This window comes from Ambystoma mexicanum, chromosome 1q (assembly GCF_040938575.1).
Source record: "Ambystoma mexicanum isolate Mex_15411 chromosome 1q, UKY_AmexF1_1, whole genome shotgun sequence".
NCBI lineage: Eukaryota > Metazoa > Chordata > Amphibia > Caudata > Ambystomatidae > Ambystoma > Ambystoma mexicanum.
The window spans coordinates 66,994,719-67,009,229 of NC_090922.1; the positions used below are offsets into that span (position 1 = coordinate 66,994,719).

Here is a 14,511-nt window from a genome sequence, read left to right on the forward strand (position 1 = left end):
GCATCCTAGCATTAGGTGTGGTGGTATTGATATCAATTGAAAGTGTGTAGTCTGGAGGGTGGACACCAAGACTGGGTTCTGGCTGCGTTAGGCCTGTGTAGGACGCTTATGTGTGCAGCTAGGCCGGTTTGTCATGGGATGTTGCTGCGTTTTATTAGAATGTTGAGGTGTTCGTGGGGTAATGTTTGTATGTGAGCAGCTAGGCCAAAATTGATCGAGGGGTGTAACTGCACTCTGTGCGTTGGTGTAGAGTAGAGAGTAAGCATAGTGATACGGGAGGTGAGTGTTTGGGTGGAGTTATGATCTAAGAAGTTTGCTATTCCGGATTTCAAGTGTGCGTTTGCTTGATAGTGACTTAAGCGTATTCAGTGGCGTCATTGCTCGAGATCTCATGGAGCATTAGTCATCGGGTTGCAAGGGCTCAATCGCCTCAGATGGTCGTGGTCGGCATTACAGAAAGCCATGTTTTTAGAGTTTTGCGGAACGTCATACAGTCTTGGGTGTGTCGAACATGTGGGGGGAGTGAGTTCCACATAGTTGGGGCAAAGCTTGAGAAGGCGGATCCTCCGATCCTGACAGAGTTAGAGGTTGGAATCACTAGAAGGAGGACAGGGCTTGATCTTAGGGTGCGAGATGGGAGGTAGGGTTTTATCTTTTCTTGTAGGTACAATGGGCCAGTCTCGTCCACTGCTCGGTGAGTGATGCATAGTGTCTTGAAGGCGGCCCTTCATATGACTGGGAGCCAGTGGAGGGTTCGGAGAGCTGGTGAGATGTGGTCTCTTTGACCCAGGGCAAGGAACAGTTTTGCAGCAGCGTTTTGAGCTCTTTGGAGTTTGTTTAGTTGGTATGCCGTAGTTCCTAGGTACAGCGAGGTGGCATAGTCCAGTCTCAACATCACAATAGACATAACTGTGGCAATGGACCAATCTGTTAGAGGAAGCAGAGAAAGATAGGTGTGAGGACTCTGTATGGGACAGCCAAAAAGCTATGCTCTAGTGGTAAAATTGGGAGGATGTTTGGAAATCAGAAGACTCCCCACCAGGTGGGCTGCCTGTTCCACATCAACAAGGGCTGGGGATGAGTAAGTAACATGTCAGGCAGCACAAGATGCCGTCAATATTTCCCAACAGAATAGCCTCCTGGGATAATTTTCTTCTTGGGAAATCTCTCAAACAACATTATAGGCGCGGTGCTTAGAGAGGCACAGCTTCACCTCAATGATGAGGCCGGACTAGACTGAAACACCTGTCTGGGGTTGCTGTTGGTACTCTTGTTTAGAGGAGAATTGCCTAGTATTTCGGTGCTGGACTGCCCAAGTGGGTGGGACCAGAAATATGCAAAAGGATCTGTCTTCTCCGTGACAGGTATAGTGAGCTAAAATGCGGTTGTAGACCCTCCCAAGTGGGCACCTTTCCAAAGAACAGGTTATTTGGCTGTGTTTGTGCTCGGTAGAGGATCTCCCAAACCTCTTCTTGAACATTATAGGCCAGCCTGTCCCAAGAGGAAACATGTGAGCGAGGCAGTGAGTAAGCACTGTATTTGCTGGTGCTGTGGGACGGGGGGTATGGGGATGAAGAGTGAGACAGAAGAAAACGTTATGGTACCTTCCACCCTCTAGTGTGGTGGGAAGTTGTCAAGGTAAGTGGACGTTAATTGAAAGTTGGTGAATTTTGAGCAAATGTCCAACAGGCAAGTGCTTTCTTGGAGCTTATAGGGTTTGATAAGATTGGTCAAATGTCAGAGCTTCCTATGTGAGATTACCCCTGACCCAACCCCATCTGCTTCTGTGGGAAGATACCTCTTCCGTGTTTGACATATGGGAATGGAGTTCCCTCTTATTGTAGGGAGATGTCCACTTAACTCACATGTATCCTCAATATGTGTCCTGCATGAGCAGGCAAACAATGTTTCTGTGCGAGATGGAAGGAAGAGTACAAGTCCCTTTCACACCCACGACAAAAAATTAGTGCAATAAATGCAATGTCAGGTGTAAATGCAGTATTTATTTTGTTGATTGCATCCCAGCACTTTGCATTAATAAAGCCTTCCACTTTAAGCACACTGATTTCCCATATGCAATATCCTTCTGTTGATATGGTCCCTGCTTTTTTTTTTATCCGTCGCATTCTGGATTGTGTACATTAAATAAGGAGATGTTGATTGAATAATTAAAATAAAGAGAAAAAAAACATGGGATCACAACTATTCAGCTTCGGCCATGCTATTCGGTACATTCCTAGCTATTATGGTGCTAGCAGGCGAGGTAGATGCAAAACTGGTGAAGGTCGTTAGCACCGAGGAACCAAGTGCCATTTTGCCGAGAAACTCAGAAACATGCTCCACAAAAGGGGAGAGAGGGGAGAGAGACAGAGATCCAATTGTGATAGACTGTACGTGGGAGTCAAAGGATTTATATATTACCAGGCAGCTCAAATCAGTGTTCTCAAAGATTGGTGCGCTCGCGACATAGGGAAAAGGTGGGTACAGATGGAGAGTGTGGTAGGGGAGGTCACCACTAGGGGATAAAATGTGGTTGCCTAAACAAGACCCGATCCCCGAATATGCATGCGAGCGTGATTGGTAGATGTCTGGGATACAGCAGTTAAATAATGCCAATTGACGACTTTTCCTTTCCCCTTTATCCCCATATTTTTGAATCCACAATTTACCCTAGGTCTTGAACCCAATGCATTCACAGAATGGAAACATGCGCAATGTGAGAGGCTTAGAGATATGTTTCAGGGGAATGATCCTATGCAAGCAGGATTTCGGTATTCAGGAAACTAGTCGGTTTCAATACTGTCAAGTTAGGCATTGGATCCTGGCCCCACCAGTTCACAAGGTGGCGGTGAGAGAACATACACCCTATGAAAAATATGTGACATCTAACCCAGGGAATAAAGCCCTCATTTCTAATATACACAAATTGTTGGTGGACACACCCCTGAGACTTTCATTGAGCTGTAAAGCACAATGGCATTTGACAATGGGGGAGGAAGTACCGGAAGAAGATTGGGAGGTATTATGGAAAGCTATACCTAGATTTAGAAAGGTCAATCCAAAAAGGACATTTTGATATAAGTTATTGGTGCAATGGCATTTTACACCGGCTCGCCTAAAGAGAATGAAACCCTCCATTTCAGACAAGTGTTGGAGGGAGTGTGGAGGAGTGGGTGATTGGAAACATATGGTGAGTTGTCAACGCAGGAAAAATACTTGGAAGAGGTTAATAAATGCATGGTACAAATGTTTATTTTGCATGTACCTAGATCCTGTCTTCTGGGTGTACTGGAACAACATTTTAGACAAAGCCCAAACAACTGTCAAAGGCATTTGTTATACTACAGCTGGCAGACTTGTTTGCGATTGCCCAAAAGTGAAAAACTAAAGAACCACCTCACATAAATGGTTTTCGAAGGTTTGGAATTGTGTGGCCTCAGAATGGATTTCGTACTCCATACAGGGCCAACACGCCATATTCACAAAAGACTGGAACTTGGTGTTGAACTTTCTGCATGACGATTAAAACGTAGCCTACTGTCCTCCAATACTTTGTACATTGGGAATTGCTGACAGTTTGTGAATTTTGTTGGATATTATTTAGTCTATGACACCTATATATGTTTTCTTTTACAGTCTAGTAATGTGTTTTACGTGCAAGTGTTTAAGGAAATTTCATATTTTGTCAAAATACATTTAAGCATATTTTATGAAACAGCCCCCTCTGTGTATGTGTGGTTTTTCTTCCTTGACAATATCATGGGCAACTAACTTTGGGATATATTCCTTGAGTTTAAGTAGAAAGGCTCCCAAATATAATTTAAAAAAAAATAATGTTCCCTCTGAGGAAGCAGTGGGGTTGAACCTACTAGTAGCAGTACTACCACTTTGTGTTTTTTTTTACTTTTTATGCCCGAGTCTGCTACTTCTCACCACGGGCAATCCGAAAACATTTTTTGATGGATATTATTGGCCTGTTCCACAGCTTATTAATTAATGTATGCACAGCGGAGAGAAGGGAGGGTGCTTGTTATTAATACAAATGCCAATAAAAAAAAGGATTTATAAAAACGGACCCTATGGCACACAATCATGACAGAAAATAAAAGTACCCCTTGCCTACCACTAGAATCTCTCTTACCCTTGCTCAACTTAAAATCTCTTTTTGCCCTCACCCGTTAGGCACTTCACCCCATGGCCCGCCCCTAAACTTAACTATCCCCGCCCCCTCCCACCCCAGCTTCTCTAAGGCCAGTTTCTCCCCGCCCCTACTAAAACTACTTGACATACCCGCTTACCTTCCAGGGTCACCTCTTTCCCCGCCCTCTTGAGCGCCTGCACGGCCTGGTCGTGGGTGGCCTCGCGCAGGTCACAGCTGTTGACAGACAGGATGGCGTCGCCCACGCGCAAGGCACGGCTCTGCTCAGCTGCAAGCCCGGGAAAGATTTTGGAGATGAGGATAGGCATGCGGTTCTCACGCCCGCCTTTGATGCTGATGCCTAGTCCGCCCGCCTCCTGCTTCAGCACACGAACTGTGCGAACTGGGGTGCTATCGGATCCGCCGGGGCTTCCAGGGCCGACGTCCGTCCCGTTGGGCAGCACCTGACCGTCAGAGACAGGCTCGGAGGAAAGTGCCAGGCTGTCCCCAGTGAGGTCTGCAAGCACCCGCACCCATCGCTCCCGCAGGAGCAGCTCCAGGGGACCCTGCTTGGAAGCCCGAGTCCAGACAGCCATGGTCCGGATCAAGAGCTAGCTCCCGCCAGAGCCCTGCGTTCCGCCCCACGCCAGCAGGTCCCGCAGGGCTGCTTCAGTATAGCTGTAGCCACACGCGGAAACCTGCAGTCACGCCCCCTGCCCGCATTATTCATGAATGGGCGGCCCCATCCCGACACTCCAGTAGTCGCATTCGGAATTCTTCCGGGTCTGCCCACTTCTTTTTAGCTACTAGTCTAAGGCTACCCGCTGCATCCTGGTGAGCATTATTCATGACGGTCGGGATGTTGGTCTTCATTAACACAGAGAAAGGACTAAATTGGCATCGAATCAGAGGTAGGACTGCACACTCAAACGCGAGAGTGTTGTGAGCCCATGGAGTCCCGCCTAGAGGATGGTCTAGAAAGGCAAAGCTCTCCCCTCGGCTCACATACCACTGACAGATCAAAACTGTCAGCAAGATAAAGTTCTCTTGTCACGTACCTGTCAACTTTTTAAAACGAAAATGTGGGCGACGTCCACAAGGCTACAGGGATTCGGTGCTGTGAGCAATCAATGCATTGAACCCTACATTAAAACATTAAGGTAAGTGGTGTGCAAATGAATCTTATTTACATCCAGCCACCAGCAAAGATAATTTTTTCCCAAAAACAAGTTTTAAAAATAGAAGTGTCGCACACCTATAAACGGGGTGGAGGCAGCCACCCAATTTGGGTTGAGGGAGAGGGCTGGGTGGCAGTTTTGAAAGCTGGTGGTGCGTGAGGTCATTAAACCTATTGTGCTGTTGATCCCACCCGAGCCCAAAAGACGGAATACATATTGTGCCTTTGTTTGGCCCATTAGATGCATCTCCCCCCGACTCACCAGAGGCGTAGCAAGGATTGTTTAACAAGTGGGGCCTGGAGCTAATTTAGTAGGGCTCACCCTAAAGGGACCCCAAAGAGAGAACTGGTCTTGTTCGGCCACAGGCCGAATCTGTAGGAGGTGTTGTGGGCTGTCTCCGGGACAGCCCACCAATGGTGTCGGGATCACCCGACACGGGAGGCGAGCCGGGTAGCAGCCGGCAAACCTCGCGTAGGGGAGCACCCTACAGCGCCCGGTGCCCCCGGGCGCTAGACTCACAGTGGGGGTTGTCAACCCCAATTTCCACAGCCGCGGCTCCAAGATCACTCGGGCCGCGGTCCACAATAGGCCATGTCCACGTGGCCGGCCCACACACAAGAAAAACACAGACACGAGTTGCCACTTCCTGGGCCTCTGCTGCTCTGCCTTCGTAGCGCCACCAGAGCCCCTTTTATTAAAGGAGCACGTGAGCGTCATGACAGTCACGGCGCTCACGTTGCCCAACAACTAGACCCCCATACAACATCCCTTCTTTATTATAACCAAACGAATCAAACAAAAACCCACCTCAAACATTTGGTGCATTCCAGTCCACGCACCACCTAACCGCTACTCCGAGCCACACATTTTTGACACCGCAAAACAAAGCGGGTGTGTTCCAGTCCCCACACCATGGGGCCCCATAACGGGGTCCTCCCACTCAGAAAATCCCGGGGTCAAACTGCAGGACAAGAAGAATATATTCTCTTCGTACTCTTCCCCGATATCATACAGTGCTTCTCGGGGACTCTCCGCCACCTGGACCGCCGCCACCTTAGGGGTCCTTCTCCCCTTCCCCTCACTCCCCCCTGATGCCCCCGCCATGCCGGCTGAGGCTGGAGCGAGACACACTCATGCGAAAGGGTCTCCTTTCCCGCACCTTCCACAGATTTGTCCCATCGCCGGGCAGTCCTGCGGGTGGGGCAGATCCCACCCACACTGATGACATATTGTGGCATTGGGGTCTCTATTTGGCCAGTCTCCATCACTCTTCCTCCTGGCCACCTGCCGACAGCCGCCACCTCCTCAACCTTCACTCGCGGCGTGGGGACTTCCATCATTAGGTGGTTTCTAGAGGAGTCCATGGCCGAGGCCTGCACCTCCACCAGTTCCTGGGCCCGGCCAAGCTCCAGTATTCGATCGAGGGTCAGCGCTGGGTCCCTCAGAACCTGCTTGCGCAGTTTGGTGGAGCTGCAGCCGTAGATGATCTGCGCTCTGACCTCGTCTTCCTCAAAGTTTCCCAGATCGCAGGACAGTGCAATGCCACGCAACTTGCCGTGAAATGCATCGAGGCTCTCCCCTTCTTCCTGCCTGGCACACCTCATTCTGAATCGTTCGTAATCCCGGTTGACCATGGGTCGGAAGTACCCGTTTAGGGCCGTGATGGCAGCGCCGTAGGACTCATCCGCTGGCCTTAGTGTCTTAAATAACCTCTGAACAGCCAATCCGGCAGAGTACAGGAGCGTTGGGCGCTTGGCTGCATCCTTGATCTCCATTGCAGCGAAGTATAGCTCCAGGTTCTCCACCCAGGCCGCCCACCGGGACCCCAGGCTTGCAGGCGCCCCCAGAACATCGAAATGGGGTATTGGTGCCAGCTGACCCTGACATACTCCCTCGTCGTCCGACATGCCGGCAGCCGCTGGGAGTGCCAAATGCAGTCACCAGTGCTGATAGGCGCTCGCCGTTCTTCCTGCCCGGGGCGCACAAGCACTCCAAGTGGAGCCGCAATCCTCGGGTTTACCACTGCTCCGAGCAGCAGGAGGAAGTACTGCCCAATTTTCCTTTTTGCTGGGCCGCCTTGTGAATCTTGAGGCCCCTTCTGGTAACCAAGGTGTATTTTCTTTCTCGGGCCCGGCCGTTGATGGGCCTCCCTGTTTGGCGTAACCAGGCTCTTCCCTGTGGCGGCCTAGGTGAGGGGGTCTGCTTCCCTCCCTCAAAACGAGAGACAGAGAGATGGCCTGCGCCTTTTCCTTGGTAAGGCAGTCCTCCCGAGTGGAGGGCATGCCCCCTTCCGGCTGCACCGTGGTCTGAGTCCGTATCACCCCGGTGAGATTTAATATATTAAGTCCTTTTCAGCAGCCCCTCCAACCATGGGCTGCCGGCCCCCTGGCTGCCGCTTCAAACGCAGGCGGCTGCATGACCGTGTCTGCCTCCCCAGGCCCACACGGTGACCTCACTCGGCACGAGCCCCACAGGCCCCGCCCACCTCCTTTGTTCTGTGTCGGGGCATCGACACGCCGTCCCACCGGCAACCAGTTGTTCGGCGGCCTGCGCCGCAGATGAAAACTCCCCTTTTCAAGGATGGGGGTGAAAGTCCTCGGCACCGGGCGCCCACTGACAGATGTGCATCCAGGGGCCCCGGCTGCTGAATATGACCGCACACACGGCCTCTTCGCTCCTCCCCACCTCACCTGCGCCTTAGTGCAGCGCACCGCCGGGCCAGGGGACAGGCGCCGGAGTCTCCCAGAGACACGGGGGGGCGCGTGGGCACCAGGACCACCCACCGCTCCTTCCACATGCAGCCGATGCCGCGGCACGCAGGGCCAGTCTTAGCGGACCATGCCGGCTCTTTCACACGGCCGCCGACTGCGGCCGTGTGCGCGGGTCCTCTCTCCCGCCCGCCACAAACACCAAGCGGCAGGCGCGACCTCGTCACTAGTGTTGTGGGCTGCCTCCAGTTTCCAGGGCAGCCCACTGATGGTGTCGGCATCACCCGACACGGGAGGCGAGCCGGGTAGCAGCCGGCGAACCTCGCGTAGGGGAGCACCCTACAGCGCATGGTGTCCCTGGGCACTAGACTCACAGTGGGGGTTGTCAACCCCAATTTCCACAGCCGCGGCTCCGAGATCACTCGGGCCGCGGTCCACAATAGGCCACGTCCACGTGGCCGGCCCACACACACGAAAAACACAGACACGAGTTGCCACTTCCTGGGGCTCTGCTGCTCTGCCCTCGCAGCGCCAGCAGAGCCCCTTTTATTAAAGGAGCATGTGAGCGTCATGACACAGTCACGGTGCTCACGTTGCCCAACAACTAGACCCCAATACAACAGGAGGTAGCGAGGGAGAGCGGACCAACCAAGGTGGGTTCGGAGGGCGGCAGCCCCCCCTAGACATATTTTTAAGTAAGGGTTTACAATTGTGAATTATTCTGTACACTTTCTGTGATACATTAGGTAAAAAGCCACAGAGTTTAGAATCGGTTTTGCAGGGTAAGAAATACAAAAATCCATTAGAAGCCAGGAGCGTTTTCAAACACATTTTTCATAATGCCTTCGCCTACTGTATGCCAATATTCTGCAAGTGTAAAAAAAAATAATAATTTCATACCGATTGTGCCCCAACATGTCCCTTCTGGTGCACCTATATATACCAGTATTCCCACATAAGAAAATACTCCTGTTTGCTTTGGCCATGATCCCAGTAATGATACTATAACAAAACATGTTCATGCTGGCTGTGCTAATGGCTGCCGTATCCCCCACATAAAACATGCTCCTGTTGGCTGTGGCTTAATGCCAGTTAAAAAAAGCCTACCGTCCCCACTCAGTCACTTATGGTCGCCCGGCATAAACAGTCATATCCCAGGCGTGGGTAGGTTCCAATCGTGGTATGAGGCGGGCTTGGAGAGAGTGGGACAGCTGCAGAGGAAAGACTCATTCATCACTCTACCAGAATTGACTAAAGGATTGGGTGTAGGCACCCTATCCACGTTCCAGTACATCCAACTGAAAGGGGTCCTAACGAAGGCAGAGTGGAAAGACAAATTGAACAGAGACCTGACCCCATTCGAGAAAATCTTAGACTCTAAAGCCGAGATGAAAGGTCTTATATCAGTAATGTACCAGGAACTAATAGCCTCGGGAGACGGATCCACGGAACCCCTGAGGTCGAGATGGGAAAAAGACTTTAGGGAGGGAATACACCCCGATCAATGGGATATAATGTGTAGAGCGGCCTCCAAAACGTCTATATCCTGTCAATACAAGCTTCATGCCATCAAACTCCTGCACAGGTGGCAAAACGATCCCCTTAGGCTATCCAAAATGTCCCAAACAATGAACCCAACATGTTGGAGGAAATAGCTAACTACTGGCACTTGTGGTGGGCCTGCCCGCGCATTAAAGTATTCTGGAGTGAGGTCCTGGGGTGGATTAAAGAGATAGAAGGCATCCAAAGAGACGCTGACCCCTACTTAGTACTTTTCGGCTTGGAAAGAGATGAAGATGACTGGATCAGAGTGAAGGGCTTGACCCCCCCACCTACTACTAGTGGCCAGGGCGCTATTTGTGATCAAATGGAAATCCGCAGTGGTGCCCGGAAAAAATGAATGGATCGCCTTAGCCACAAAATCTACTTCATGGAAACCATAACTGCCTCTCTACACGGCAAGGCTGCCCAATGTGAGGCCCTATGGATGGACTTTAAAGATAAACACTTAACAACGAATCCCAATCACAGGAGCCTGAAGGGTCCTGATGAAAAAGGAAATCCAATCAGCATCAATGGAAGAGTTCTCAGAATGAGTGCTCACTGCGCGACCAGACAGAGGATATATGACTACTGTGCTTTCGATGTTCCCACATTTCAATAATGTTCCATGGATGTGTGCTAGAACAAGGAGGGGAGAGGGGGATGCAGTTCTTTAGTTAAGGTAAATACACCTCAAAATGGCAACTTAGACTTATGTTCCAAATCTCGTTATGATATAATGACCCTTGTCTTTGTTATGCAATTGAATGTTACAAATGGTCTATCATACAATGTGTACTTTAGTTTATTGTTTCTTTCTATTCTCTGTTTGTGTTAAAACCAATAAAACCGAATTAAAAAAAAAAAAAAAGACAAAGTAAGAAAATATACCCTTGCTGGTATGATAGCTCAGATGCTTGAATGCTCGTTGTTGGCAATCTGAGTGTGGTCTGCAGGTCGCAGGTTCAAATCCCGGCACAGCCAACTCAGCCTTTCATTCTTCTAAGGACGATAAATGAATGCCAAATTCAGATGGGTGATAATTTTATATAAACATGTTCTCTGTACAGTGTTTTGGCAAAAGCGCTATAAAAATAACAAATCATTACAAAAATCCCCCATATAAGAACACTCATGTTGTACTTGCCCCATAATGCCAGTAAAGGTTATGTCACAGTAAGAAAACATTACCTTGCAGCCTGCACAAATGTCCTCCTGTGCACACTCACACCCATGTACACCATTCACACTGCATTAATTCATATGCATGCACTTACAGACACCCCCTCGCATTCGCATATACTCATACAATCCTCGCATACACACTGTTAGGACAGTTTTTCTAAAGTCCACCCAGAGGGACTTTAAAAACTATACCTTGAGCAATACAGAAACTCCAAGGCTGTACCCCCTGATATTGTGGTAGCAATGACAGCGCAGCGAGGCTCATCTTGGGACTGGGAGAGGGCTGTAGAGAGGTACAAAGAATTTGTAGCATACATATGGTCCAAAGAAACACTTATGCACTGATGTATTGTAAAAATAATGGTTTATTTTATATATACATGGGTAAAGAGAATACTTTAGAAAGGTAAGGATAAGTCATAAACACAATTATAAAACCAACACAATACTTATGGTATGTAAACCCAATTATAAACCTTATTTAGAATAGTAGTATGCTGTTCAAGGTGAGTAAAACCTAGTGTTACACATTTAGAATGGCAGTATGTTATTCAAGGGGCGTAAAACTACCTTAGTAGACTTTTAGAATGACAGTATGTAATTCAAGGTAAGCCGACCCTATTGGTAGTAAACTATGTTACTTACTCATTTTCAGGAATAATATAGTTATGATGCAGTTACACCCAAATTACTTTTTCGAATAGTTAAATGTTAAAGGTATTTGTACCGCATACCGTCACCAACGGAGTTGGTCCCCAGGCACTCTGGCGCATCTGCAAACGAGAAGGTGGGATGGGTTAGTAGGTGAAGCGGGAGTAGGATAGTGAGAGGAGTGGTGTTCTGTTGGCAGCTTCAACTCGGTATACAATGGGTGCTGAGCTTTGGTGCGAATCTTGGGTCGATGTCAGTCCTCGTGTGCTGTCGGTGTTGCTCATGTATTGTTGCAGTGTTGTGAAGTGCGTGCAGGCTGTTGTGCGAGAGATGGTTGTGTGAGATTTTTGAGTGAGGTAAATCTGCAGAAATGCTGAGTTTTTTGTTAGTAGGTTCTATGAAGTTGCAGATGTTAACATTCAGAACTCCGTCCGAGTGTGGCGCTCGCCAATCCTCTCAAATCTCATCGGGGTAGGCAAAGGGGTTACGCCTGGCAGGGTTTTAGTTTGTGTGAGGCGCTCCCTGTGCTGTTCTAACGCACTCTGTAGGTGTTCTAATTGCTCCTCACCGTTCTATTCTGGCAAGCTCTGTAGGTTTTCTAATGCTGATGGATTGATTAATGTGGGTTGGGTGTCTATTCTCCTTCTTAGGTTCCTCGGGTGGTGTAGTGCACTTCTCTCACAACTTTCTATCTAGATGCGTCTGCTGGCGATTTGGATATGGTACGTCCGGGAGGAATGGGTGAGTCATTTAAGGGCATTTGTCTTGGGCTGAGTATGTGATCACTCTTTAGTGACCTCCTTTTGTGGCTATTTCCCATGATATCGTATGGTCTGTCGTGGGGTCCGTTCTTTGGGTTCAGTGATTTTCCATTTTGGGAATGACAGAGGTTGGTGTTATTTTCATCATTGTTTAATGGTGTGGGCATTCTAGTGCGTCGCTATTGTGGTTACACTGTGAAGAGCCATGATTTTAGGAGTTTCCTGAATGCTAGGTGGGTTGTTGTGTTCTGTATATTCTTAGGTAGGTCATTCCAGGATTTCGGTGCCTGGTGAGAGAAAGAGGATCCTCCGAGTTTTCTTCTGTTATAGGGTTTTGGTTCCAGGCGGATGTCGGCGCTTGATCTCAGTGTTCTTGTCGGTTGATGTAGGCATAGTTTATTGCTTAGGAATTCTGCGCCTTGTTTGTGTATTGCTTTGTGCGTGATGCACATGGACTTGAACCTTATTCGTTGTCTCAATGGTAGCCAGTGTAGTATTTTTAGCGCAGATGTGATGTGTTCTCTTCTGGGTAGCTTGAGGAGGAGTCTGGCTGCTGCATTTTGTATGCGTTGCAGTTTTTTTGGAAGTCGTTCGGGCATGCCCAGGTATAGGATATTGGCATAGTCTACTCTGGACATGATCAGAGCGATTATGGTAAGTGTTTTGTTGGCGAACGATAGGAACGGTAGGATCCTTTTTGCTGCTCTCAGGAGAAAGAAACATTTCATGAGTGGAGCGTTTACTTGTGGCTCTAGAGTGAGGTTGTTATCCATTAGGACCCCTAGGTTTTTTACGGTTGATGATGGTGCTGGTGTGGTGCCGAGCTCTCTTGGCCAGGGGATGTAGCTGATGTCTCCTCCCTTTTTTGAAACACTCATTATCTCTGTTTTGCCTGGGTTGATTTTGAGGTGGTTGAGGTTCATCCAGTTGAATATATCGCGAAGGCAAGTCCCTAGTGTTGACTTTTCTTCTATGGTGAAGATTATTTGAGTGTCGTCGGCGTAGTTGTAGCATGTGAGGCCATGTTTTTTTATGAGTTTCATTAATGGGTACATGTAGATGCTGAATAGAAGCGGGGAGAACGATGATCCTTGTGGTACTCCGCACGTGGAGTCTCTAGTTTTGGACTTAAAAGGTTTCAGCCATACTGTTTCGGTTCTGTTTGTTAGGAAGGATTTGATCCATAGTAGGGCGGTGTCTGTAATCCCTAGTCCTTCTAGTCTCTTTATGAGGATGTCCTGGTTGACAGTGTCGAAAGCTGCGGACAGATCAAGGCGGTACTGTTGTCCGAGTCTGCGTTCGTTTTTAGGTCATCCCATATTGAGAGGAGAGCTGATTCTGTTCCTCTCATTGGTCTGAAACCAACTTGTGCCTGGTCTAGTAGGCAGTGCTCTTCTATGAATTCTTGGGTTGTTTTGTAGACGTACGTTTCTAGCAGTTTGGCTATGTAGGGTATGTTGGAAATGGGTCTGTAGTTGGATAAGTCCTGTACGTTTCCTGCTGTGTCTTTGAGTAGCGGCTTGATGTAAGCTGATTTGAAGGCCTGTGGTACGTTACTTGTTGATATTGAGAGGTTGAGGAGATTCCTGTGGTATTCCATGGGGGTTCCTTGTTTGAGAATTGTTTTGTATATGTCCAGGGAGCAAGGGTCTTCAGGAGAGCCAGATTTGTTGCTTTGGTTTACCAGTTTGATGAAAGTCTCGGCTGATATTTCTGGGAAGCTTCGTAGCTTGTTTGGATGTTCCTCGTCGGTGACGGTGGGGTTTGAGGTGTGATCGCTTGGCCTGTTTTGTATGGTGTGTTGGATGGAGGTTATTTTGTTTTTGAAGTGGTCTCCTAGGTCATCGCAGAGTTTCATTGATGGAATTGGCATGTTGTTGCAGCCCGGTGGATTTATTATTTCGTTTATGATTTTGAAGAGTTCTTTTTGGGCGTTTGGTGCTCTGAAGATTTGGTTGTTGTAGTGTTTCCTCTTCGCTTTTTGTATTTCCTTTTTAAATGAGCAGATCTGTTGCAGGAATTTCAGTTTGTTTGCAGTGGTATTGTTGGTCCTCCATTCAGATTCTAGTTTTCGTTTTTTTTTCTTTTCATGACGCTGAGTTAACCATTTTGCTGTTGTTTTCTTACGTGATGGGGTGAAGGGTTTCTCTTTGGCGATGTCGTATAGAGTTGTTGCGATCCAGGTATGGAGTAGGGCAACTTTTTTGTCTAGGTCAGCTTCTTCCATGGTATGGTTGTTGCGTGTGATTTGCTGAGTTCCAGGAGCTCGGTTAGGTTGGAGTTTTTTATGGTTCTCCAATTTCTTTTCATCATGATCAGTGGTTTTTCTTGTTGCTTTTTTGTTGGCG

At 48.5% G+C, this 14,511-nt stretch overlaps 1 protein-coding gene and 1 long non-coding RNA gene across 2 annotated transcripts in view; one reads left to right on the top strand and one right to left on the bottom strand.

Moving 5' to 3' along the window:
• Nucleotides 1-4,931, bottom strand: part of SNTB2 (syntrophin beta 2) — a 471,741-nt gene extending 466,810 nt beyond the window's left edge. The window contains exon 1 of the mRNA XM_069635541.1: nucleotides 4,299-4,931. Coding sequence (XP_069491642.1) covers nucleotides 4,299-4,734 — 436 coding nt within the window. The 5' untranslated portion in view covers nucleotides 4,735-4,931. The remainder of the gene's footprint in view (nucleotides 1-4,298) is intronic.
• Nucleotides 4,932-5,048: 117 nt separating this feature from the next.
• LOC138524918 (uncharacterized) overlaps nucleotides 5,049-14,511 on the top strand; it is a 239,521-nt gene continuing 230,058 nt past the window's right edge. The window contains exon 1 of the long non-coding RNA XR_011283343.1: nucleotides 5,049-5,298. This is a non-coding gene — a long non-coding RNA (uncharacterized lncRNA). The remainder of the gene's footprint in view (nucleotides 5,299-14,511) is intronic.